This window comes from Falco biarmicus, chromosome 7 (genome assembly GCF_023638135.1).
Source record: "Falco biarmicus isolate bFalBia1 chromosome 7, bFalBia1.pri, whole genome shotgun sequence".
Taxonomy (NCBI): domain Eukaryota; kingdom Metazoa; phylum Chordata; class Aves; order Falconiformes; family Falconidae; genus Falco; species Falco biarmicus.
This window is the reverse complement of record NC_079294.1, coordinates 9661852-9687878: the sequence shown is the minus strand read 5'-3', so window position 1 is coordinate 9687878 and position 26027 is coordinate 9661852. Positions and strand designations below refer to the sequence as shown.

General features: G+C 53.0%; 1 protein-coding gene across 2 annotated transcripts in view; it reads right to left on the bottom strand.

The window, feature by feature from the left end:
• The window catches only part of LTBP2 (latent transforming growth factor beta binding protein 2), a 73963-nt gene that overhangs the window by 27205 nt on the left and 20731 nt on the right, over positions 1-26027 (bottom strand). For both annotated transcript variants that reach the window (XM_056347062.1, XM_056347063.1), the window contains exons 4-8: positions 12625-12806; positions 11176-11346; positions 9384-9584; positions 8761-9029; positions 6979-7081 (exon numbers count right to left, since the gene is read on the bottom strand). In XM_056347062.1, the coding sequence (XP_056203037.1) occupies positions 6979-7081; positions 8761-9029; positions 9384-9584; positions 11176-11346; positions 12625-12806 (926 nt within the window). The remainder of the gene's footprint in view (positions 1-6978; positions 7082-8760; positions 9030-9383; positions 9585-11175; positions 11347-12624; positions 12807-26027) is intronic.

Sequence of the window (26027 nt, the reverse complement as noted above, 5' to 3'; positions counted from 1 at the left end):
GAAACACGTGCTTCCTGGAAAGAATAACTGTAATGTAACGTGAGCAGATCTCTCTGTACCAAGGGGAACCAAGACGGTGTCTGAAGTCCTGGATGGAGGCTGCTCTCTTTTTGCCAGGACCTGGCCTCGAGGGAAGACAGCATGTGGCTGCAGGAGGATGTAAGCTATTAACTCTCAGCTTTGTACTTGGTTACTTGAGGAGAGGACCATTTCCTTCCATGAGCTCTGATATTGCTGAACTACAGCAAAGATGGCCAAACCCCTTGAAAAGCCAGGCTAGGACACCTGACTTTCCTGCAAAGGAGATCAGCATCCACCCCTCTCCCATGCAGCTGGTAGGAGTGGGAGACCAGCTTTGGAGGCTATTCCTCTGGAAACTAGCAAAGGGAAAAAGCCAATCTGATGATCGAAGAGGGCAGAAATCTGTCAGCATCCACAGCCAGAGGGGTCCCAGCCTCCTGGGTCTGTCTGTCTGTCCACAGTCTCTCCAGGAAGGGGTTCTCCCAGAGCCTGCAGCTGGGGATAGAGCAGCTGAGCTACACGTGTCAGGCAGAAGGATTTCAGGCTTGCTGAAGGCAGGAAGCTCTGGCTCCTGATTCAAGGGTGTGATTTCAGAGCCTCGCCTCCTGGGCACTTCAGCCCCAAGGGTGCTGTGCCGAAGCAGTGTGCTCACCAGGTATCTGCACACTAGCAGCCCCCCTCGGCTCTCCTCATTGCTCCCTCCAGTTCTGCTTCATCCCATCCCCAGTGCTGCTTTCCGCAAGCTCCTCAGGCACCAGGGGTCCCCACTGGGGTGGGGCTCACAGAAAGGAGCACTAAGATCACAGCCCCAGAAAGGTGAGCACAAAGCACATGGCCCAGGACTCCCACCAGCACCTCTGCCCCAGCCAGAGCAATACTTGAGCACAGCAGAATCAAAAGGATAATGAATGCACAGAAATCAGGCAGAAGGATTTTGCAGCCTAGCAGGATGATCTTTAAGCAGCTACACTAGTTTTCCATCACTTCCTAGGAGAAGGGGCTTTACCCAAGGGTCCTGGCTCCCCAAAAACTGTCTGAAGATGAGATGAAGAAGCTCAGGCTGATGGTGAAGTGAAAAGAAAAGACTTCTAGTGGTGGTAGCCACAAGGGCCTGAACACAAGGGCGAGCCAAGGTTTGTAGGATAAGATAATACATTGCATTAGGCCAGCCAATATCACTGTTAAAAGGGGAAGAGGCAAGGCTGCAGTCAGATGAGAAGTGAGGAAATGCTTGGCTGCCGAAAGCTAGCCTGTTTCTTTCAGCTCTTTCCATTTGTCACGCAAAGGCCATTATCCCTCTGAGACACCTTTGCTGAACTCCTTTGCCACTTTCAGGACTCACAGACATTTCTGGAGGCTTTGGATGAGCTCCACAGTAGAACCTCCACCCTGGCTGGACCCCAGGCATCTCCCCATGCCCACAGTGGGCACAAAGCGTGCATTCAGGTGGGTGGCTGCTCTGCCTCTGCTTGCCCTGGGTTTGCCAGCACGTGGGAGGTGAAAGGAGGCAGAGTGCCTGGTCTCGTGGCATCTGTAGTGGTGGGGGTGGTGGACCCAGTCAAACCTCAGCCTGTTTAGTATGATCAGCCTCCACTGCAGAGAGGACCTCAGCTGCCGAACTTGCTGGAAGAAAACCAGAACAGCTCAGACCCCACAGCAGCCTCCAGAGACAAAACACATTGGACATGCCACACCAAGAAGTAGGCAGGGCTGTGGGGATAAGCTGTTCCCAGGCAGAACAGACAAGAGGGAAAGGACACAAATGCTTCAGTCCAGATCTTTCATGACTGCTCTCCTCTCCTCTGGGTGGTATGTGGCAGGCAGGTTCCAGCAAGCCTTTCTCCAGTGCCCCAACAAAGGCTGTGGTAGCCAGGGTGGGGAGGGCATGCACCCGTGCTGATGTGCCATATGAAACTAAGCCCTCTGCTTCAAGGCGAAAAAGGTGCTCGAAGGAAAAAGACTCTGGTAATTACTGTCGGCCCTTGGGGTCATTTTGACAGAGGGAACCTCATTCTGTCCCACAGTGGCTTCCAGCTGGGACAAGATACCACCGCACCTAAAAAAACCCTCACTTTTGCAACACTGTGCTGCTGCGTGCCTAGACCGCAGCGCTGCACATGAATGATGGGCAAAACAAGCACTCTACAGAACAAGGAGGTCCTGAAAATGCAGCACTTCCCCAAGTCAAGCATTGCTCTCTGTGGTACTGCCACAACCTTGCAGAGGTTTCAGTTACTTTCCCCACCTCCAGCCCTTCTTTACCGTCCTGGACTGACTCCCTGTGGCACATGGTGTAGTGGCAGCAGAACCAGCCCCCTCCATAACCTCCTTCCCATATTTCCAGGGTTTTTTTTCCCCTGTATCCTCCCTAATTCAATCGCAACAAGAGCAGACCAGGGGGTTGATTTTCAAGGGGCTTCCTGTGGCTGTTCCGATGCCTGCAGGCACAGCGCACGGCTTGAGGAGCCGCTCGGTGTTTCTGATGACGAGGGCTCCATGGGTGAGCTGCCACCCCTCTCACGGTGGGAGGTCTGTTTGGGGAGTGCTGCGGCCGCCAAGCCAGACATTACGAGATCCAACTTTCCAGTGAAATTCAGACTTTTCTCTAGGACAAAAAACTTGAAAAAACACGGGGAGTGGGAATAAAAACAAAACAATAGCCTTCAAAGACTTGTTTCTTAATGCAGTTAAAACCCATAGGCAGGATGAGAGAAAGCAGCCCAGGAAGATCTGCAGCGAGCACAGACGGTGGGTGTGCAGCCCAGCCCACGCTCAGGCTGACTGCAGCCTGAAATAAGGGACAGGGGGCACTGACAAACCAGGGCCTGGAAGATGCAGGTTTGCTGCTGCACCCAGAAATTTCCCCAAACCCACATAGTAAGGTGAAACTTGTAGCTCCTGGGCAGTACTGGAGGTGGTGTCCATCACCAGTATGGGCTTCTCCTGGAGCACTGCTGGTCGCAGATGGTGTGTGATCTCAGGGACAGGGAGGAGGTGGAGGAGGAGGGCTATGACCTCCTCTGGGCAAACTCTCTGCTACCAGTTTCCTTTATCCCCATGGGCCTCAGGGGGACCAAGGCTTCAGGGAAACCAGTGTCCAAATCCACACTTGCCCTGGGGTCTGTGTCGACCTGCAGCTTGGGTCTTGTTGGGTTTAGTTTCCACAGACTATCTCTTGAACTTACTCCAGCATGTTCCTCTTCACAGACCACTGTATACCCCAAATAGTATCTGATCTGGCAGGTAAGCAGGAGTAGCTCTGCTCAGCAGTATGCCTGCTACTAGTTGCACATCCTGAGCTTGCCACAGGACAGGACATTCCTTCTGCACAGCTGCCTCGCCATCACTGCTCAAATACCCTGCCGGTCCTTGAGCTTCCTCCCAGCCATGTCCAAGTGTCTTTACTTCAGCTGCTTCCTCAGCCTCCAATTGCCTTTTCCCACTATCAGTCTTCTCCAGGTTTTACCTTCCAGCTCCCATATGCTCCTACCTCTCTGTTCTAGCCTCTCAGTAAGTGCTCCACTGCATTCTCGGAGTACTAAAGGTGCAGGAGGGTCATTGGATGTCTCCACCTGATTTATCCTATCTTGCAGTGCAGCACATTTCAACCAGCCGTCTCTGTCTGGAGCTGAAGGACTGCAGCCACACAACAGCATACAGGTGTCCTGCCACTGTCCAGGGCCCTGTCTCTGGGTCATCTCTCCGTGATTTGGTGACAGCCTTCATCCCAACAGCTCACAGAGCAAGGTCTCAGCTCTCCCCTTCTCCCGGAGCTGTCTCTGACATATCGTAGCGTCCCATCTTCAGCTCTCACATCAGCATCAGCAAACTCCCAATGACTTCTGCTGTACCCTGCTCAAACACCCATATCCATGCCCGGTTCTCTGAAGGGGCTTAACAATATACACCCTCCCAGCAGCAAACCAGACAGCCAAAAGCCTGAGCAGAGCCTAAGGAAGCCTCTGAGACTAATGTAACACCCACTACAGAGAGTCCTGGCCAGGTCAACACCCACCTTACCTTAATTCTGAACTCAGCTTTTAACATGGTCTCAGGATGCAGAGAAAGCATTCGAGTGCCTTGGCTTTTCTGACGCTGGGCAAAACACAAATAGTAGCAGGGATTGGTCATGGCAGGTTTTCTCGGACAGATGCCTGCCTCCGATTCTTCTTCTCTGATGTCTTTCCGCACACAAACACGTCCCAAACATGAAAGCTGCAGTCGATGGAGACATCCGGACATATCCAGACTCTACTAACAATCAGTGTCTCGGGCAGACAGTCAATCCAAACAAGTTCTCCATTTGTCTAGCTCTTGCCTGGCTGCACTTCTGTACATTTGTAAGTGTTTACACTGAACTAGCTTCTGCCATTTCTGTCTCTGGTTGCTGGAATTAAACTCCCAGCACTGTCAAGTCTACTCGGGTGCACGCCTCCCCGGGACACACGAGTGCAAGGAGAAGTTCTCTCCGAAGACCACAGTGCCAAGAAGAAAGCTGGAAACATCCACTGGACATGTTATCTCTGTGCACGAGACACCAGTTCACTGAACTACAGCCCAGTGACTCTAAGTGAGCGCAACACAAGCCAGCAAGACCAGGAGACAGAAGGAATGTGAGTGTGGGATGTGGTCTACAGGCAGGAACAACGTGGAGGGATGCCTTCACATTGGACAGGCATGGACCTGGAAGCCCTGGCAGAGGTGGCACAGGGTGATGAGGGGTCACAGTGCTCAATGGCTCCATTAGAGCAGTAAGATCATGGAGAAAGGACTGTTTCCCTTACTCTATTCTGGGGTGAGATCTTTAGTGCGTGAAAACAGCGTGCAGAGGAAAGCATGCCAGCCATCTGGGCTTCTTACTCCGCAACAGCCGGGCTCTCTTAGGCTGCCTCCATCAAGTGTCTGCTTTACAGCTCCTTTCACTTGCACTGTGTGGTCTCCAGCATGTGGGGCTGGTTACAGGGCAGTCAATCAGAGATAGCCAAAGGAGGAAGATACTTGTACACGATTAAAGAGAATGAAAACGGCCCCTTCAACTAGCCTGAATTCCTGCCAAAATCAACAAGAGCCATTTGGTCTCCAAGGGGGACCTTTATTGCCCAAAGCCAGAGGGACTGAGAATGGGATTTTCTTGTGGCACAGGAAGACAGAAGATCCATGGGGATACATTTTTCATATCTCCATGGAATTAATCTGAAAAAAAGCCAGACAAGCATATGTCCACTCAATGAAGACCAGCAGTGACAACCTCACTTGAGTTTCAGCTGCTGCTGGGACACAGGACATGCTGAGCTGTGGAAATGGGACCTGCTGGCAGCTAGGAGGCATTTCTTAAGTGCATATGCTCTACTGGCTGGCTGATTGCAAGGACCACACGGGAGTATTTAATGCTTATTTTCATGTCTTGGAAGCCTGTGATATAGACACATTGTGAAGCCTGAAGATCTAAGTCCAGCAGAGCAAATGACTGCTGCAGCTCTAGCCACTGAGTGATACCTAGCATCCTGGTACAGAGAAAGAGAAAGGAGGTGCAGAGGTTTTGCAGCCATCTGTAGCCTAACCAAAGTGTTAAGCAGCCCCCCTGCTTCCTAGTGGGGGGAGCACAGAGACAAGGTGAGAAACAGGGAGACTGCTGCAGGGTGGGGAAGAAAAAGCCATGACTGGGGATGCAAAGGTTGGGGATGAACAGGCGGGGGCTGAGACCTGTGTGGGGCATTTCCTTGTTTGTGCTGAACCTGGAGACCCCATGGTCACCCCCATACCACATGTGCCCAAGGCTCCCTTGGGGCTGGCATGTGGATAAGGGCAAGCAAGGAGCAGTGTGGCCTGGGGCCACAGCAGAGCCATGCAGAGCAGGAAAATGACAGCAATCAAAGCTCCCCAGATCTGCGCTGGGTTCCAGGATGCTGACAACCTCGTCTGTGATTGTGAGGAATTTGGCTCCAGCCAGCCTTACCCCTGGCTGAGGAGGAACTGAATTGAGGGAGGATAACGAGATGCAAACAGCTCTTGGGAACATGTGTGGGAGCAAGCGGGGCAGCCTCTGGGCAGAGCTAGAAGGCACTGACACCACACTTCTTGCACAAAACCTGCCGCCTTGGACATCTCCACTCTCCTCAGGGGTCAAAATCTCCTGGACCATGGGGTCTAAAAGCAAGTGAACGAGCAGCCAGGCAGTGACAAAAGGGGGCAGGCAGGCAGCAGAGAGGTGAGCAGCCCCCTGCCCGCGTTGTGTTGGACATGGGCACCTTGCCCTGCACCAGACTCGGGCAGCACCAGCTGCCAGAGCCACCGTGACTGCGAGGCTGCCTCCCCCCAGCCAGGAGGCCCTCAGCACAGCCTCTCCACCACAACACGGCATGGGGCCGCAGTGCAAGGGGCAGTGCCCATCACAGAGCACCCCGAGCAAAGCGGCCGAGGAATCCCCGTCTCCTGCTGGATCAGTCTGTGCAGCTCCCAAGCACAGCAGAAACGGAGCTGGACGCCCGTGCCCCTGGAACGGACCCCGGGTGCACTCCTGCCAATTGTTTGATGTAGTGTTATTTCCAGAGACCCTGCCAAGCCCGTGTCGGGCCCAGAGCAAGCCCGTAACTCTATAGGGCCGAGTCTGCAGCCTCCGCCACCGCTCTAGGACTGCACCTCCTAAAACCACGGCTCTCTTTTACCACTTTTCCCTGCAAGTGGGGCTAGCACGCTGGGAGCCACCGGCCGCACTGGGGTTTCACAGTGGCAGCTTAGGCAGAAAGCGCTGAGCCTGCACCCAGCACCAAAGCAGGATGCTGCTTGTCGGTGCATGGGCTGCAGCAGGGCTGCATGACCTGTCCACAGGGGCTTTGGGCAAAGGAGAGTCACACAGCAGGGGGTCGGCTGCTATGCTCCATGTCTCCTCAGCCACACTTTGGCTTGCCAAGTGTGCGGGCCATCCCTCACGCCATGCTGGGCAGTGGCGGTACTCACCTGGCCGGGGCGGGCAGGCCAGGCAGTGGTCTGCACCCCAGAAGAGCCCCACGCTGCCGCAGCAGTCCTCCAGCTTGGTCAGCCCTGGCAGGGGGTTGGTGCACTGTGGAGAGAGGAGCAGAGGGTGAGGCTTCTGTGGCATGGGGAGGGGATGCATGGCCGGCACTGCGGCCAGCTGGCACGGCTGTGGCAGAGCCAGCACTGGGGATGATGGTTTGGGGTCAGAGGCTGGCACGGCCCCCTTGGCACAGCTCCCCACTGGGATGTGGTGGGACCAGAGACGCAGATTAAGACAGTAAACAGTTGTGCAGACAGAAAAACATGAGGCTCCCTCGACTGCACCCCTCGGAGGGGGAAGGGGACATCAAACAGAGCAGGAGATGAACCAGAGATGATATCACCCAGCAAAGCCCTGGGATCAGCCCCGTGGCTGGCTGATTAGCCAGCAAAATGGGTGCACCACTCCAGCCCGGCGGGGAGCTTGCGGTCAGGCACTTTCCTCTGCTTAATGAGTCTCTCTTTCCCGGCCCCCTCGCCCCCCCTGGCAAGGCCCTCTGGATTACAGGCTTCCCCATTAGAGCGGAGCTGCTGCAGCCCACAGGCCGGAGCTGGCCCCAGTCCAGGCGCGCGTGGCCGCCTGCCCAGCGCTCACATACCGATCGGCTCGGCGGCGGCTGAGCGGGGAGAGGCAAGTGCTCCCCGCCGGGCTCCTCACTTTCCCGGGCACGGCATCACCCCAGCTGTGTGAGGTGCAAGCACACCAAGGGTACCCCCTGCCACCCACTTCGCCCCTACCAAAGCATCTCCCACAGCCTGTCTGGGCATCCACGAGCATCTCCGTGCATCATCATCCCTTCCCAGGGTCAAAGGATGCTGTCTCCCCACATAGAAGCGGGGCTTTTCCAGCCCCAGGGGTTGATCTCATTTATTTTTGCACTAGGGAATAGCTGAGAACTTATCCCGCTAGAAACGGCTTGGATGGGAGTGACTGAAGGACGGGATGGGAACCGGGATCAGCCCCCCAGAAAGGGCTGGGGAGCGGTGGGGAGGGGACTCAGTCCCAGGCTGCCCAGCCAGGGGTTCTCGCTCAGCACAAGCTGCTCCAAGGGAGCTCACAGGTGTTCCAGTGGGTGCCAAAAACCTCCAATGCTTTTCCAGTGACGCAAGAGAAACATATGGGGAAAGACAAAATAAGAAATTACGATGACTGTGGGACAGGAATGAGAAAGCCCCTCACGTGCGTTTGCTTCCCAAGCCCCAACCGAGCTGCCCAGGAAGGCGTCGTTCCATGGAAATCAGACTTTCATTTATCGTCTGAGAGGGAAAGGAATTTTCCTATGTTTTATACGCTTCCTACAATAATCGCAGAGCGTGGCTGTAAATGTTGCTATAAATAGGGCACCCTTTTCAAATGAGACTGTGTGTGAAAGCCATCAAGTCTGAGCTGCACTGCCCCAGGGCACAGCCTGGTCAGGGCAAGGCAGCGAGGTCTCCCTGTTGGGCCAAAAAAAGGGATTTTTCCCCCAAGTACTAACACACTGCTGCCCGTGCCCATGGCACCTGGGTGATGTCCATGCCCGTGGCACCTGAGTGATGCCCATGGCGCCTGGGTGATGCCCATGCCCATGGCACTTGGGTGATGCCCATGGCACCTGGGTGATGCCCATGCCCATGCTGATGCTGAACAGCTTCACACAATGAAAGGCCACACTCCCTGGCCCATAAGCCACTGCATGTGTACCCCAGAAGAAGAAAGGTATCTACACACAGGTGACCCCTTACCTGCCCATGGAGAGCCTCCCGAAAGCACCTCCCCAGCAACCCTGGGGCTCGCTGCTGCTGCTGGCCACCCTCTGTGGCGATGCTGTTGCCATTCCCATTGGCATAGGTGTACCAGGGCACGGCGGCCAGCTGAGGCACCAGGACCGCCTCCACGCTGTTCTCCTCCGACACCTCTGCATCACCCCGTACCCTGGCCACCTGGTGAATCTGCACGGTGGCTTCTGGAGGGTGGTTGATATGGACATTCACCAGGGAAGGGTTTAGGGAAGCTGAAAGATTAATTTATACCACAGTTGTGACAATCTGGCAGCAATTTGGCACCCGAGGAGCATCGTTGTCATCCACAAAGTCACAAGGGAGGAGGGGTAGACTAACTCCAGGAGCAAATCTAGAGGAAAACTGCATCTAAGGGAAAATACTTAGTCCAGAACCAGGACAAACCCATCAAAAACTTTCCCCAGCAACCTGAGCCCTTCAGAAACCAGAGGAACCACTTTTCTAACCACCTGGCCTGAAAAGGCAAGCATAAGGACGTAGTGGCCTCCTCGGGTCTCTTAATGAAGATCTGAGGAGCACCCAAGCAGGAGGAAAATGTGGGGTCGGGAGCTGCCGGCCACGCTCACCCAGCTGGTTGGACAAGGGCAGGGTGTAGGTGGAGTGCTTCATGGAGCTGCTGGCCGGGGTCTTGGGGGCTCTCCCTCCTTGCTTCTTTTCCAGAGAGGGAGCCGGCAGGTGGCAAAACTTCCCTGTGGAGTTGGAGGGGCACCAGCACTCATCCCGGCCCACGCAGCGCCCACCGTTCAGGCAGGGGATCTGGCAGAAGTCTGCAAGGCAAAGAGAGGTTTGCTTAGCAGAGAAGCTGAGACGCTGGCTCTAGCCAAAGGGGCGGCCGTGGGAGCCCAGGCACCTGGATCTGGGCCAGCAGTAGCCGCGTGGCCCAAGGACCAGGCCCAGCACTGGGCTACGGTCAGCACTTGCAGCCTGGAGGCAGCCTGAGGTCCCTGCTGTGCACCACCATTTTCCCCAAGCTCTGCTCAGGACCGGAGTCATGGGTTGAAGATGATGAGCCCTCCCGTGGGCTCTGGGGCCACAGCCAGCCTGGGGGTCCCAGGCCCTGCAGGGCAGCCCCCCAGGGCCAAGGTGGTGTTGCTGGCACAGCAGGATCCCTCAGAGTGGGGCGGGAGCTATGGCAGCTGCATGTGGCTGAGTCAGCACAATTCCTTCTCTTCTGCATCGCCCCCTCCCCGCTTGGCAGGGTTTGTACTCCCAGCCCAGAAGGGAACTCAGCGGGGATGGGAGAGGCAGAAGGAGAGAACGGGCAGAGAGCCACGTCCTCAGAGCCTGTCTCCTGGCCAGCCTTGGCCCTGCCAGCAGCTCAAGTGGGAGAAGTGTGGAGTGGGACAAAAGAACCAGGAGCAATTCATCTGCCCAGGCTCTGAAAAAGCATCCACAGATGAAACCGAAGTCACGTCTTTTCTGGCCTCATCAGATGCTTGGAGCAACCCAGAGCGTCTCTCAGTGTAAGCAACAGTTGGGCAAGGCACGGGATTCCCTGACAGATCATCCTGACTCATTTCAGTGTGAGATGAGACGCTGTTGCTGCACATCCCTGGATGGCTTGTTAGGTTCATACCAGGGGATGAGCTCCCACTCTGCTCCAAGTTCATTTGCTCAAGCCCAGCAACCAGTTTTGGGGGCAGGAGATGCATCTTTGGACTGGGATCTAGGCAGAAATTCCCATGAACCCTCCATCAGTCAGTGTCCACAATAGCCGGACTTTGCACTCTCTCAGCATTAGAAGAATTTGAGAGTTACAGAGGCTTTCAGAGGACAAGTCCCACCAGGTCCTGCAGGCTGCTCCCACCAACCGGCTCCAAGAGGACATGCCCAACCCAAAGCTCGGTATCCCAGTGACCTGAGGAGCAATCCCAGAAGCTCTGAAAGGAGAGCAGAGGTTTCAGCAGCCCTGTTTATAAGAACAGCGTGCAACCTGCAGCCAGCTCTCCTGGCTGCCACGTGAGTGAAAGAAGAGAACAGGAGGAAATTAGGTGATGAAAGTCAGCCCCAAGACTGGATGCCAATGAAAGCAGTGAGCTGGCTCTGAGAAGGAGGGGGTGGTGAGGCTTGGCCGCAGGCCTGACTCAAACACACGCGTCCCCTCTACCTGGGGTGGGATGGAAACAGAAGTTGCTTGCCCAGGAAAGAGCAATGAGGCACGGTCTGTCTTCCTCCCCCAGAGACAGAGATGGAGTAAGCCCCAAAGACCCCAGGAGATGTCTTCCAAGGCACTGAGAGAGGCCATCTCCTCCCATCCCTACAGGAGCCCAAGCCATCAGTCTGTAAAGGCAGGAAAGGCAGAAGGAGGAGAGTGAGGGAGCAGGCGGGAAGGTGGGCTGGGGGCCTCAGGGTGCTCACAGATGCGGAAGCCGGACTTGGGATCGTGGTCATGCCCCCCTTGGCTGTAGAGAGTGGTGGTGTCTCCTTTCTCGCAGCTGTTGTAGCAGCGTCCGCTCCGGCACGTCTGTTTGCAGATGGTGGGTGTGAAGACAATTTTTATCTTCCTAATCTTCTCTGTCAGGTTGGCCCCTATAAAAAAACAAGGATAGTGCAAAGTGGAAGCAGCATCTCCAGGCCAGGGGGCCAGTAATTCACAGGTCAAGCTCTGAAGCATTCCCAGAACAAGGAGGGGTCCGTGTCCCTCCCCGGGGTAGTGCCTCTCCTTGCCCCTTGCTTGCTCCAGCCTGTCCTCTGCACCAGCATTGGTAAAGGTTTGTCAACACATGAAAAACAGCAAGCAGCGTGCTCTGCCTGCCCAGTCAGAGTGGCATAACTCGCTGTGAACACACACTAACTCCAGTATAAAGGGCGTTTTTCTGCTTTAGACAATATTTCTTCTCCAGCCACATCAGTAGCCGGGAGACTGGCTGCCCTTAAACCACTGGAAGGCTTTCCACAAGAACAGACACGCTGGTATCCATCAAAGAGGACATCAGGGCTTGAGAAAACCAGTGTCTCCCTACAAGCACCCCCTGACCTCCTACAGTTACCTGCAGTCCCCTGCTGGTCCCCCACCACCCTCACATTAGATACGGGGGGAAATCACACTCAGAGCTCTTGGGGGCTTGTGGAAAATGGACAACAGGTAGAACTATTGTGTAACCATGAACCAGCTGGCTCGACACCAAAGCCTTCCACCCCGGCCCACCAAGACAGCCCCCTTGCTGTGCTCAGCCTCTCTTCTCCTCATTTCAACCCCCACTTTGAGATTACAGCTTCAGTCAGGCTCAAAGCCCTACTCATAAGGGCTGAGATGCCACATGGTGCCTCCTTGGGGACTCGCAGCTTCAGGGGGAGCCAAGCTGCAGAAGACAACTTGCATCTGTCCTAGCTGGGGAGGCACTGAGGATCAGCAACTGCACGTCCCAGCAGCCTGGCCTGATCCCCGCTCATGTCAGAAGGCGCCAAGGGAGCAGCCAAAGGGAACAACTAGACACTGGTTGCACAATCTGACCTCGAGAGCTGCTCAGACCGAGAAGGAAGCTGGGAAACACTGTCCCTACAGACTGAGGCAATCCTCCTTCAGGGCAGCATGCTGGGGTGATGTTCAACACCTCTGGGAGGCATCTGCCACATCCCTCTAGATCCTCTCCCCTGCTGCCAGCATTTTGCTCCACTGATCTGTCCTCCTTTGGTAGGGTCCCTTTCTTCACTAACCCCAGCAATGCCCACGCTGACCCGCCCTTTCCATCCCACCCAGTGGCACAGTCCTGGGAGTCCAGGGTTTTTCGAAGATCCCCAGTCACATCATTGCCCTTTGCCATGGCACCCCAAGAAGAAGCCCCAAAACAGCCCTGGAGGTCTTACCCCTTGCAGACAAGGTATGCTCCTGAGAAACCATGTGTGGCCCAGAGCTGCTCTGCTCATGTCCATTCCCGCTGGGAAGTGCATTAGAGGTGAGTTGGCCATTGCTGGCTGGGTAGCGCCGGACAGTCCGTGACAGCCCTGTGTGCTGGGGGGAGACAGGAGAGCCAATTCTGCTCTGAGTCCTGTGGAAGAGAAAAAATGAACTGATACTCCTCACAAGTAACTGTGCTGACCCACAGTGCCTATCCACCAGGATACCCTGCATCAGCCTTCACTGCCTGAGCCACCAGCTGGACACAGCCCTCTGCCTGCCTGAGCAGGGTCCCACTCCTCACCTGCTTACGGTCATCACAATGGCACCATTTCACTCTAAGGACCATGCCCCATGCCCTGAACCTGGCAGAGCATAGTACTCACCAAGATACCCTCCCTGTACTGACACATCAGGCTGCCCCACCACAGGGACACTCGGGCTGCCTTGAAGAACCTCCACCTGCCCATCACGCTCAAGGGCTGCTCCTTGCCCCACCACATCCCTTCTCCAGCAAACACAAGCAGCTCCAAATACACTTGTTCTTGCGGTGGGATCTTTCTCAGGGCCTGCCTTCCCAGTCCCAAATGAACACTGAAGAACCAGTGAGGCACTCAGAAGAGAAGTCAGGCCAAGCAAATAAACAAAACTTGGCCCATGAGAGTCACAAATGAGAGAATGACGAAGAACTCAGCCCTGTAAGTGCAGAGTACAATTTTCTGCAGTAACTGCTTTTATGGCTTTTGGTGTTTTCTGGGGAAAACAGCTCACAGGATCACACTTCTTACACTCTTTCATAAAGCCATGTAGACTGCTAGGCAGAGCTCTTTGAATCAAACCATCAGAAGAGCACATTGTGCTCCATTGCACTTGCTCCCATTCCCTTTCACTGACTGGCAGCACTAAACCTCCAAGAAGATGCTTTGCACTTACCAGCAAATGTCTTCCTCACTCAAGGAAAAAGGCTTTACTACACCATGGGCCAAAATAGGTTGGCTGCCTGTACACCCCTTGAGTTTCTTTGAAAGTCCCAGCCTTGGATGCCTCTGAAACCAAACTACACCAACAGGTCTTCTGCATACCCTATCCAACACTTCCATCTCTGACGGAATGGCTGGGGCAAAGAGGCTAGCCCTGTCCCACCAAAGTGCCCAGAGAGGTCCATCCCATTTTATGGTTTTTATAAACTTCCCTGTCACAGTGGGCACAGCGGAGGTGTTACAGTGTCTACAGGGAACACAGATTTCTAAACCCAACAGGATTGGATGATCCAACGAGAGCTGGCTACAGCAGCTCTGGCTCACTGACATTCCTGGCTTGGATAGCTTGGAATAACAGTAAAATTTGGGGAGATGGAAAGGGATCTAATGCTGTGCCGGTATTCAAAGAGGTCAAGCACAACACACAAGGTAGCTGTAAGCCAGTGAGCCCAAAATCAGCTCTGAACAACGGAATGGAAAAGATGACACACGGGTCAATTAATTGGGAACTAAAGGAAAGGCACACAGAAGTGAGGTCTAGTCAGTGGGGTCTATGGAGAACCACTTGTCAAAGGAGTCCGTTTTCATAATTCAATAGAATTACATACATGCATGCACACCGGCAGGCTGAGAGACATGCTATTCCGATAAAAAAATAAACAGGGCAGTACGATGTCAATCAGGCACATGTGAAATGAATAACAAACTGGCTGTGTGACAGAACACAAGAAGCAGTTGTCACCGGGGAGGGAGTTAGATGGGTTCCAGGGTGATCTGTACGAGGCCTGGCAAGATTCAAGGATTTCATCTGGAAATAAATATTTTCATTTTGAAATAAACATACAAACGACATTGATAATGTGTGCTGCTGACACAAAAATTTGCAATGTGGTGTATCGTGATGAGAACAGAGCAATCGCACAGAGAAGTTTGGATCACTGCGGAGGGCAAATCCATCCAAGCAATATGGGATTTTAATAGAGCCAAATGCAGAATTGCACTTCAAGGAAGAAGGAATGCAGGCAGCAGCTGCAGATAGAAGGAGGCAATCCTGGCAAACAGCAATTCTGAAACGATTTTGGGGGGTAATGACAAGCTATTAAATATGAACTGTCAATTCAATGCCCTGATATAAGGGCAGTGAAACACTGCAGGAACAGGGAGGTATTTTTGCCTCCCTACACATCCTCATCTCAGCAGGGTGTATATATGCTAAAATATCACATCTAGTGCTGATCTGAACTACGTATGTCACATCTTCTAAGGGTTGTTGAAAAACCGGAGAGGATATGGGAAAAAACATGACAAAAGTAATTTGAGGGTTGGTGAAAATGCCTTTCTGCAAGAAACCTAAAGTATTCCATCTCTTCAATTTAGCAAAAAGAAGATGAAGAGGTGCTCTGATTACAGGGCACAGGTTTCTCCACAGGAACAAAATGCTGGGTGTAAAGAGCCTTGTAATCTAACCGAGAAAGGCAAGTCATATAACAACATCTGCAAACCAAAGCCAAATGATTCCCTACTAGAATTCACACCCACATGCAGCACCGTAGCTGTTTTCCTTCTGCAAAAAACACCCCAGCAGTGGATTCCCCAGCTCCCCATATCATTGCTTCAGGAGAGGAAAGCATACTGCTGGGCGATGAGACATCACTGGAACAGGGCAAATATAACTAGATAAAGATGCATAATCTGTGCTGTCCTGAAGGCAATTTCAGGTTATGTATTGATCTATTGATCATTTCTGGCCTTGAGCTGTAGGAATCCAAGAATGAACAGCTTTATTTCAGAGACAGAGGTCCCCGGTCTGGACATGCATTACCTAATTGTTTCTAATGAAGGAAAACCCTGAAAATGAGGGCTGAGCTGCTGGGAGGGGGCACGAGTGGGAGTTCTGAGAAGCAGCAGCACAGGTAACCCCTGCTGCTGGGCAGACACCCAGCTTGGCAGGCTGGAGGTTCGTATGCTGTTTGGAGTCTGGTCATTCAGGGATGGAGACTGAGCAAGTGGGATTGGCCAAAGAGCACAGATGCCTGCTGATAAAAGTGTTTGTTGTCTTGTTAAAATCAAGCTCTAAACTGAGATGAGGGCAGCAAACATTGCTTGTTTTTCAGTAATCTGCAAAGCTAACCAGAATAATTGCAGAAAAGTGAACTTTGTTTCAGTCCTACCTCAGTCCCTGCCAGCCTCTTTCAGAAGGTCTCCTGAGATTCTGCAGGAGTACCACCTGCCCCTGATGGCCATGGGGGTCAGGCATGACCTGCTCACACATTTCTGAGCTACTAATTCAGCCCTGCTGCCAGTGAAGGAACTTCTGGTGCCTGTTGCCTACTGCTTTGTTGCCTGGTGCGCTACTGCTGGTTTTGTTAGTGACAAAGGAAAAGCCATGTGGAGCTCTAGGGAGGCTAGGTGAGAGCTATGAAACCCTGGAAGCTCAGGCACATTTGTTCTTTGATGCCTGCTGACAGACCCCAACGTGGCTGGGGTTCCAAGGCCTTTTACTGCATAGATGGAAGCACCCCAAGGGAAAAAAGTGAGAGTTCCCCAGTCCAGCAATGCTCACTGTCCTAGTGCTGGTCACTTGAGGGCAACTTCAGCCCCGAGTTCTGAAGAGTCACTGGGTGGAAGTGACTGGTGGCATAAGACAGGGAAATAGCAGCTCTTGTGCTTGAAAGTACATCGTATCTATCCTTGAGGATGGCAGCATGCTACATGCAAGTATCAGGGCTCGGCTGGATGCTACCCATTGCCTGCCTGAAGGAATTCCACCCTTTGGCTTTAGGGACAACTCCTGTCATTCCCAGGATCATCAGATTTTGTTTCAAAAAAACCCAACATATAAACAGCTTTAAATAAAACAATCATTAGCATTTCAGTTACAAAGAAAAGTGGATTATGTGTGCTTGCTATGAGGGGCAGTGCCAACTTCCCAAAGGAAAAATGGAGGAAGAACATTACTCCATAGATTGCAACACTTGAGGAAAAGCCATCCTACTGGGATCCTGTTGGCAAAGCTTTCTAGTGTGTGTCACAGCAGGGGGAAGCAGATTTGCTTTGAATTAATTTGTTTATTTGGTTCTATTCTAGGCGGATGAGCTCTGGGATTTGTGGACTGTGTTGAGTAACACCATCCAACCCCGGGCCACAGAAATCAATGGCAAAAGGCATCTTTCCATCTCAGTTTGTCAGTCCCAATCCATCTCCAAGTCACGCCAAGCAGCTGGCTTATGGTCAGGGAATGCAAACCAGAGCTTTTCCTCTCCAAACCTTCACAGTCAGTCCACGCCGGGCATATGGGGACTGGCTTGCTTGAAGGGTCTTGGGAAACGAACCTGAGCGCACCACATCAGTACAGACCTGGCCAGAAGGCATTAGCAATCCCATACCATTTGGTGGATCTTTATATTTGTCTGGAGCTTGTCCAGTTCCCAGGGATCCGCATTAGCACAAGTTCTCTGACTGGTGTGGCTGTCCTAGGGGTAACAGCGAGGATGGGAAACAGACGGGGCAGCTCCAAACCAGCAGAGTGGGAAGCTTGTGCTACCACTCTCCATGCCTCCACCTGCTCGGGGAGGAGGCAGAGGAGGTTGACACCTCAAGCACTATGTTCTGAGACACTTAATAGTCCCAGGGCTTCACATTCATTCAGTCTTACAGCCTCCCTCAGCATGGTATTACTCACTTCCACTCTTCCAGCCAGGCACATGGCCAGCACAGATCTCTGCAAAGAGGCAGTGGTCTCTTCCTTTACGGGCGACCGCCTGCCAAGCAGCTGGTTTCCCTGCTCTTCATCTGTCAGAGCTGCTGACAGCTTTCTCCGTGTCAGGCACAGCCTGTGGGGCAGAAACAGTGTGCAGACTCCTAGGACACCTCTCCTTCTGAGCTGTCCTGGGGCACCCACCTCTGTGGTGTCCAGCTAACAGCAGCAGCGGTCCAGGGGAAAACACAGGTCAAGGAGGGAAGGTAGAGGGAGCAGTGATCTCCTTCCAGGTGCATGAATGTGTGTGCTCCTGCTGATCTCTAGCGGGCTGACAGCTGAAAGGTCACTGGCTGAGAGACCTCAGTCACCAGCATGTGGAAAGTTTCACTCCTATAGGTATTAGGCATTAATTAAAATTTAAAAAGATTTGGGCTGGAAGGCAGCTGTGCAAGCAGGCTGACCCACACCTGCAGCCGTTCAAAACTACTCAATAAAGCACTCGTAGCTGCTCTCTTCTGAGATGCAGGTCAAGGACCTGGACTCCCCATAAGCTCCTGAGGACACATGCCAGAAGTTAGGAGAACTGAGGGAGACCTGGTTCCTTACATTCTAGTGCTACACATTCCTGCAGGATCCAAATAACACCTGTATGACATCCAGCAAGGGATCTGCACACCTGCCACTGCACCTTTGTCTGTGTATAAAGGTTCTGTTTTAAATAGGTTTTGTTATCAGTTGCACTCTGCACTGTATTTGCTTTAGGGACAGCAGGCTAGAGGAAACACAGAATCACGGAACGGTCAGGATCGGAAGGGAATTCTGGAGATCATCTAGTCTAACCCGCTGCTAAAGCAGGTGTACCCAGAGCAGGCTGCACAGAGTCACATCCAGGTGGGTTTTGAACATCTCCAGAGGAGACCCCACAGCCTCTCTGGGCAGCCTGTCCCAGGGCTTGGTCACCCTCAAAGCAAGGAAGTTTTCCTCATATTCAGGTGGAGCCACCTGTGCTGCAGTTTGTGCCCGTTGCCCCTTGTCCTGTCACTGGGCACCACTGAGACAGTTACAAAAATGTTGTATTCCCCCAGATGAACTTGCAAGATGCCTGTTCCCTGCCCAGAGGAGATGAGAGGTATCTCTCACCCCACTGAGGACAGCAAGCAGAAGACCGAGCTAGCAGGCTCCTGGCAACCACACAGGTCAACATGAGGACCACTGTTTTCTGAATCATCCATTTTTTTAAAAAAGCCTGCCATTTCAAGACTAAGTACACAGAATCACAATAACAAAGTCACTGAGACCACAGGCTCCGGAAGACAATACAGTTTTTCTAACCCACTGTATATGGAAAGCATTTTTCAAACCTCTGAACTCTTTTGGTGACTGTGGTTCTCTGGGTAAGCAAAAACCACAGGGAATCCAGGTGGGTACACAGCTGTGGCTTCTCTTAGTGACCTGAGGCCAGCCGTCCTCCCTGGGACTGGAGGCAAAGGTGGCAAAGTCTTCAAAGCACTTCCCTCTCCCCAGCAGCAACACCTCAGTCTTTCCTGGATTTAGTTTCTATCGGCTGCTCTGCATCCAACTGTTGACTTTGGCCAGATCGCTCGTGAGCTGGGAAATGGTGTTTTTTCCGCGTTTGCGTAAAGGAAACGCAGAGCCAAGTGCCACAGGGGTATTACTGGTTTTTCATCCAGCCTGCCTCGCCCTCTCCCCAGCCAAAGCCTGACTGACCATGGCGGGGTGGACGGCCCGAGGCGCTGCGGAGAACGTGAATCCTGGACGGGGCAGTCAGCGGGGAGGGGTGCTAACCCCAGACAAGGCAAGGACTGGCCAGATGGGGATTGGAAAGTCACCCTCCCAGCTGGAAACAAACCCACACCTTGCTAAGCACCAGGGAGAGATGTCAGAGACCATACAGCAATTCCCAGGAGGGCAACAATGGAGTGGGGCAGCACTAGCTGAAGCAAAGCTGCAGATAAGCAGACCTCAGAGAAGAAACCATCTTCCCAGGGTCCAGAAATGCCCACCCCAGGGCTGGAGCTTAGCAAGCTCCATCTCTCCAGACACAACCAGCCTGCTGCCTGGGATGCAGCTGCTGCCTCTAACCACCCAGCGAGGCAGCATGTGCCTGCGGGGCTGGGACCAGGGTCCCCCGGAGGCAAACCGCTGTGGCACTGGTAAGCCCACCCCAGCTCCTCCAGCCCGCAGCCTGCACACACGGCTCCAAGGCGAGAGGGCTCAGCCAGGACGGGGGCTGAGTCATGCTCAGCCCCTGATAACCTGCCAGGACAACAGGCGAGTTCTCCTCTGGTTTTAAAATGTCGAACAATATACTCGGTGTCTGTCTTGTCCATCCGCCTGTCCCTTTGGCTAGACGCCCTCCCTGCTTGGGGCCACAGGGACCAAAATCAGTGATTCACTTCCCCCTTTGTAATGCTCGGCAGTTGCTGATTTTCCACTAAAGCATCGCAGAAGAATGGGCAGCCTCAACACCAGCGTCTGTGTCTACAGGGGGAGAGAGAAGCAGCCAGCCTTGGAAAGCAGCAAATTGACCACAGACCAGAAACTTCCCATTTCTTGGACTCCAAACAGGTTCCCCAGCAGGCAGATGGGATTCATGGCTCAGCCTGCAGGCCCCAGAGCACAGGAGAGGCATTGCTTAGAGACCACTCAAGTTTATTATCAATTAGCTCACAAACATGCTGACAAGGAAGACAGCTCTGTTAGGGCTCAGGGAGGAGCGGGGAAACCACACCATACAAGACACCTGACTTCAAGCCCACCCACATTATGTCCATAAATCCTGGCTCAGTTTATTATCCTCCCCAGGAGCAGCAGAGATAGCTCTGAAACCTGCCCGCTTCAGGCTTCCCACCATCTCTCCTGCGGCTGCCTTCAGCCCCGGTACCCCCCATACAAGTGAGGGAGACACCGGCATCCGATGCCCCCTGTTCCCCAGGGTTTGGTGGAAGGCAAAGGAAGGTCTCCTGCCCAGGAGAAGCTGCCACCAGCCTCGCCCAGGCAGGAGACCTTCCTGGCTGAGCCACGCAGGACCTGTGTACCATGAAGGCCACAGCAATGACCATCCAGGCACCTTCGTGCCCGATTCACAGTTACCTGCAACCAGATCTCATACCAGATGGGACACCAGACACAGGCGTATGGACCCTCACGGGGACATGCAAGCCAGTGGCAACCCTACTGCTTACCACAACAGATCTCAGTTGCCAAGGTGTCCCCTGGAATGTTCACCTGACACCTTGTAGTGCCACAGGCACAACTCACACACAGTCAGGTCATCAGGCAAGCAGGAAGTCATGGAAATCCTCCCTCCCCTGGGATGCCTCCAGAGCTCCTGTGGACAGACATGCCAATGACAACACCCTTTGCCTTGGGCACAAAGAGCACTGTTAAAGCGGGGCTTGCACAGGCAGGAACACATGTCAGACTCCCTGCCCCACATGCACACTCAATGCTGCTGGCACGAGCCCAGGAGCCATGTCATTCCAGCAGCTGGATGCCACCACTATCCCTCACCATGGCTAGCAAGGGGCTCCCCCAGAGCCCACATGGCTCTCGTTCTGGGCTGTCTCTTGTGCCACCTTGCAGTGGCAACTCCAGTTCCCTGCTCTGCTTGATATATGTGCCAGTAGCTGGCTGATATCTCTCTGGATCTCTCACTACAAATCGCAGCAACAGATGTGCAAGTCTGTGAGACAGTGAAGTCACCAGGTGTCTGTCCCATGCTACCAAGTTCAGTCTTTCCACCACCGTCACCCTGGCATCTTCCTTCCTCTGGCCCCCAGAGCAGTGCCAGTGCTCTAGGGCCACCCGAGCCAGCTCCCAGCCCACCATGTAGTGCATGAGAACACATAGGGAGAAGGAGATGGGTTGTGAATTCTATTTTTATCTGCTCAGGAGTTGCCAGACACCACATAAGTGAACCTCTCTAAGCACACAGACAGCTAACAGGTTCTTTTTAACCAGTCTCTGGGGGTCTAATTTTCTCCTTAGCCAAAGTGGCTGCTCACACATCTCCACACTGCTCTCTGCTGACATTAAATGCCCTTCCCCTGCCACACGTGCCACACATGCCACCCACCACTTTGTGAGTGCTTTTCTTTGCTCTCATGTATTAGGGAGTGAGCAACTGACTCCCTGGAAGAAGTCCAGCTCTCCAAGCATGGGAACAGCATCTGCCTGGCCCAGCAAGGCTGCAGGAACATGCCCTGAGCAAGGGCACGGCACCAGGCAGTCACTAGGAGTGGCAGATCGCACCCCTGGTTGGATCCATCAGACCTTAGCGCTGACCCATAAAATCACCAGAACTGTGATTTCCAAATACCAAGCACGATGAAGAGCTGTTTGCAATCTTCCCGTCTCCGGAGCTGAAGTGCGGGCCAATGCCTCCCAGAAAAATCAAAATGCAGCCTGCAACCACTCTTGAGTTTCAAGTGGAGCCAGCAGAGGAACCAGGCCAGGCTACTTGATTACAAATGCCACGTCTGGGCCAAACCTTGCACACTCCATAGACTAAAGCAGGGAGGGAGGCCAGGCGAGCTACCACCCCTCTGGCAGAACCACCCAGGCTGGCCTGCGGCGTGTGCGGTGAGTGGCAGGCGAGACGGGCGGCTGTGCAGCCCTGCTCTCCTCAGCTCAGCCGCACACTCCTTCGGGCTGAAACAGCGAGAAAGCTGCTCCAGTTGGCTCCCCTGCCTGCCTGCAGCAGCTGGTGTTCGGCACCGTGATCAACAGGCACAGCACTGCTGCCAGAGGCAGTCGCATAGCCGCTCTCACACCATGGTGAGAAGAGACCCATCCAGGATTGTCCTAACAACTGCCATCAGATGAAGGTCTCCATCAGTGGCACCATCTTACTGCAGGCATCACCCCACAGCCACAGCTTTTGCACCATTACAAAACTGGGCGTAAGATGCTGGCACAGTTGGAGAGTTGAGTTGTCTGCTGTGCGACGTGACCACCCCACAGAGGATTCAGCCACCAGCACTGGCCACAGCAATGCCCTCGCTGCCCCTCTGCTCCTCCCTGTGCTCTCCAGCACAGTGAGCAGCAGGGTCCTGCCTGGCAAGGGAGGGAGCTGTGTTTAGAGCAGAGGCATGCAAGAGGAGAGGGCAACAAATCAACCTGCCCTTGTGCCCACAAGCACACTGAGGTCTCCAGCCCAAAAGGCCCTCTGTCTCCACAAGACACAACAGCTGCGAGCTGAGGACCAGGCTCCATCTAATGAAACCTGCTGCAGAGACATCAGCCAGAGAAAAGCTGCCCGCCAGCTGGGGGGAGGTCACTCGCCTCCCCCCTACAGCAGGGAGCAAACAAGCACTTGAGTTTCATTTCCATCTTGTCGACTAGAAACACTCACCCCCTCCACTGGGCTGCCAGCTTCAAAGCCCTAAGAAACACTTTATCCTATTCATCCTCATGCCCACACGTACCCCGGGGAGCGAGGGGAGCCAGCTGCCTGCCCCCTGCGTTACACGGGACATGGAGAGGGCAGGCAAAGCCTCTCATCGCAGGCGTGTGAGGGGGGTGAAGAGCTGGTGGCTGCACACACACACAGAGGGCATGAGAGCAACAGGGTGGAGAAGAGATGTGTGTAGTCCTCTCATCTGGAGAAGCGGAGGTTTTCCACCTGCAGCAGGAGGTGCTGGGAAGCCTCCCACTCACCCTGGGAACGCTGTGGATCTGAGACATATTTTAAGCTAAAACAATGGTTGAACAGCCATCAGGACACCCTGGCCTTCGGATCTATTAGCTCAATGTAGTTAGGTCCCCTCACATCTCTCCATCCCCAGCCACACATAGGATTCCCTCACCTGAAGCCCTCCAGCCATGAGAGCTGTGCTGGGATGTGACACTTTGCCGCCCACTCTTGAAGTCTTAGCCCTGCCAGGGAACGGGGAACGACCATCCTGGTGATTTTTATTCTGTACTGTTCTGCACTGGCTCCATCTCTCCAGTTGCTCACCAGTCAGAGCCTGGCTGGGGACCAGGAGTGCTCCTGGCCACGTGTGCATGATGCCTGGTAGCAAAGCCAGTGCTTCCAGAGTACCGTGACCACAAATCTGCTCTCACACCTCTCCCTCGTGGCCTTCAGTAGCCACACCAAGGACCAGCAGGAAGGAGCAGGCTTTATGGCATCCCCAGTGGGAAGGGATCTGGAGCAGGCAGAAGGGCTGCGCCTGCCTTGGCAGTGCTGGGGCTCCAGCTCCTCAGCAGCACAGCTCCAAAGCGATGGAGAAGGCAAAGCTCCAGTGTCGTTATCAACCTGTCATTACATCCCTGGAAAAGTTTGGCACTTCGCTGTCGCAGAAAGCCTCGTAGCTGAAAAGTTAGCATGGCCACCCTGCCAAGGCCACAGGCAACCTAATACACCCTACCTGCCCCCTCTAGATAGCCTCAGCCTCCAAGTATGCTCCCCATCCTCCAAGGCCAGCGTTTGGCTCAGTTTTGCAGATGTGGGTCTGTTAACCATTCCCCTCAGCTCCCTCCCTCCCTCCTTTTGTAGTTCTCAGAATTCCTTCCAATTTGTCAAGATCTTTTCTAGCGACAAAGAATACCTTGACTCAGTGCAGGACCCCAGGGTACACAGGAAAAAAACCCATGAGACTCAGGGCTTTTGCCTCCAAAGTCCTAAGCACCACCGGCCTCCAGCATGCAGCCGCAACGCATTACTCTCTGCTGCCTAATTTGCTGTTCAATCCTACTCTGCAAAATCTCAGCCTCTCCTTCTTCCATATTTCTTCCTCCCATGGAGAATTTTTTTCCTTCAGCTGTAACAGATAATATTTTTCCAGTCTGAATCTCTTCTTAATGCCTGCCTATATGTTTAGGTTCTGTATGTCCCCGAAGAGAGTCCCCACGCAAGTGAGACAATAATGAGGTGGTGCGGAGAACTGGATACCAATCCCATCCAGCACCAAGCGCTCAGGGAAGCATTTCTCAGGATGCTTCTGACTAAAGAAGAAAGCGAGCATATTTTACATGGAGAATTCTACACCTGCATTTCAACCGCTCCTTGTACCAGATCAACTTCAATTCATCCCTTGTGTCCTGCCAGCACTTGGTGATTTGTGGAAAGCACTTGAAACCAAAGAGAACAGCTTTGATTTTGCTTAAGTACCAGCTTAAACCAAATAAGGCAGCACACAGTCAGGTATGGGAAAGTGCAGCGTAATTCATGTGCACAAGGGAGCTAAAAGCAAGCTGGACGACAATCCTAATTCAGGCATTGGGGAAAAGCTCTCCAGCATTTGATCGTGTGGTGTTAGCGCTCTTCTAACATCTTTCTTTTTTATACAACTGCTTTATAAATGGTATTGTCATAAAGGTCCCAAATGCTATATGTATAGTATATAAAATAGGCTATAAACTGGATTTTCTGTACTACCTCACCCACCACACATACAATGCATTTGCCCTGCACCCTGCTCTCTTGCATGTACTCTCAAGCTAAGCTGACAGTAGCAGGACTTTTCTTTCAGTTAGAAGGAAAAGTGCATTTGACCGTTTTCTCGCAAAGCCTAGAGCCTGAATTAAGCTATAGGAATGGCTCCCAAGGAGGTGCAGATGAACAGGCCTAATATAAAGCCCATATTTGGAGTTTTAAAAGGAGCCTGAAAAGCCAGCTATCCTCCTGCTGCTCTGAAGCGTACGCAACCCCCTAGAAAGTAAATACATAAAACACATAAACCAGAATGGTGCTGACAGCTTTAAAACACTAGAAAGTAGAGCAACTGTAGCTGGTGCCAGGCTAGAGAAGGTGTATCATGTAATTTAAAAATAGAAGTATTTTTATATAAGAAAAATTACATTTATGCTCCTCTTGGGTAGCTTGAGTGTTTCCTTTAGGCTTCCCAGCCAGCTTGCCAAGGGCTTTCAACTATGTCAAGGCAGGAGGGGGGCCGAGGTCTAGAGCTTATGGCGATCTCATTGCCCTGAGTGGAATTTCTTCTCACATATTCTCACACAGACTGGCACCAGCTTTTTAGTTTCAATTTTTTAACAAGGTCTTGGATATCTACTCAAAGTTCGCTCTGGATCAAGGAATGTAAACGCTTGGCCATCCTGTGAAAAATATATTGTCAAAGGTAGAAAGCTGCAGTTAGGGCTTATCTGCACTAGGAAAATATGTCATTCAAGTAATGGGCATATAGATACCGCAGTGGCAGAAGGCAAGGCTGGTACCAGTGTTTTACCCAAGGAATTCAACATCACACACTATGGATCTCCTGGGCTGGACCCATCCCAAGGAAAGTAGGAAACCTGGCACAGCCCGTGCCATGAGGATGCACCTACACGAGGGGAGCTTCTCAGCCAGGGTCAGCTTTTAGTTTCTCTGCTGTTTGGGTATCAATAAATTGTACCCCTCATAAATGTAAAGCCAGCAGAAGTGTACAGAGGTGTGTTCAGGAAGTATGTGGCTAGTATAGACCTCCCTCTAGTACTACATATATTGTGGGCAAACAGTCCCGGACATTTGGCAGCAACCCAAGTAAGCCAGTAAGAAAGCTCCCCTTTTTCTCATAAATGTGGAAAGTTCAAAGCTGGCAAGACAAGAGGCCCCAGATCCTGCTTTAACAATTCAGACAAATCTGTCTCTGTTTGGAGCAGCATCTTTAAAAAGCAAGTGATCTTGCAATGAACTTTCATTTTATCTGCTAGTCCTCAATGACAA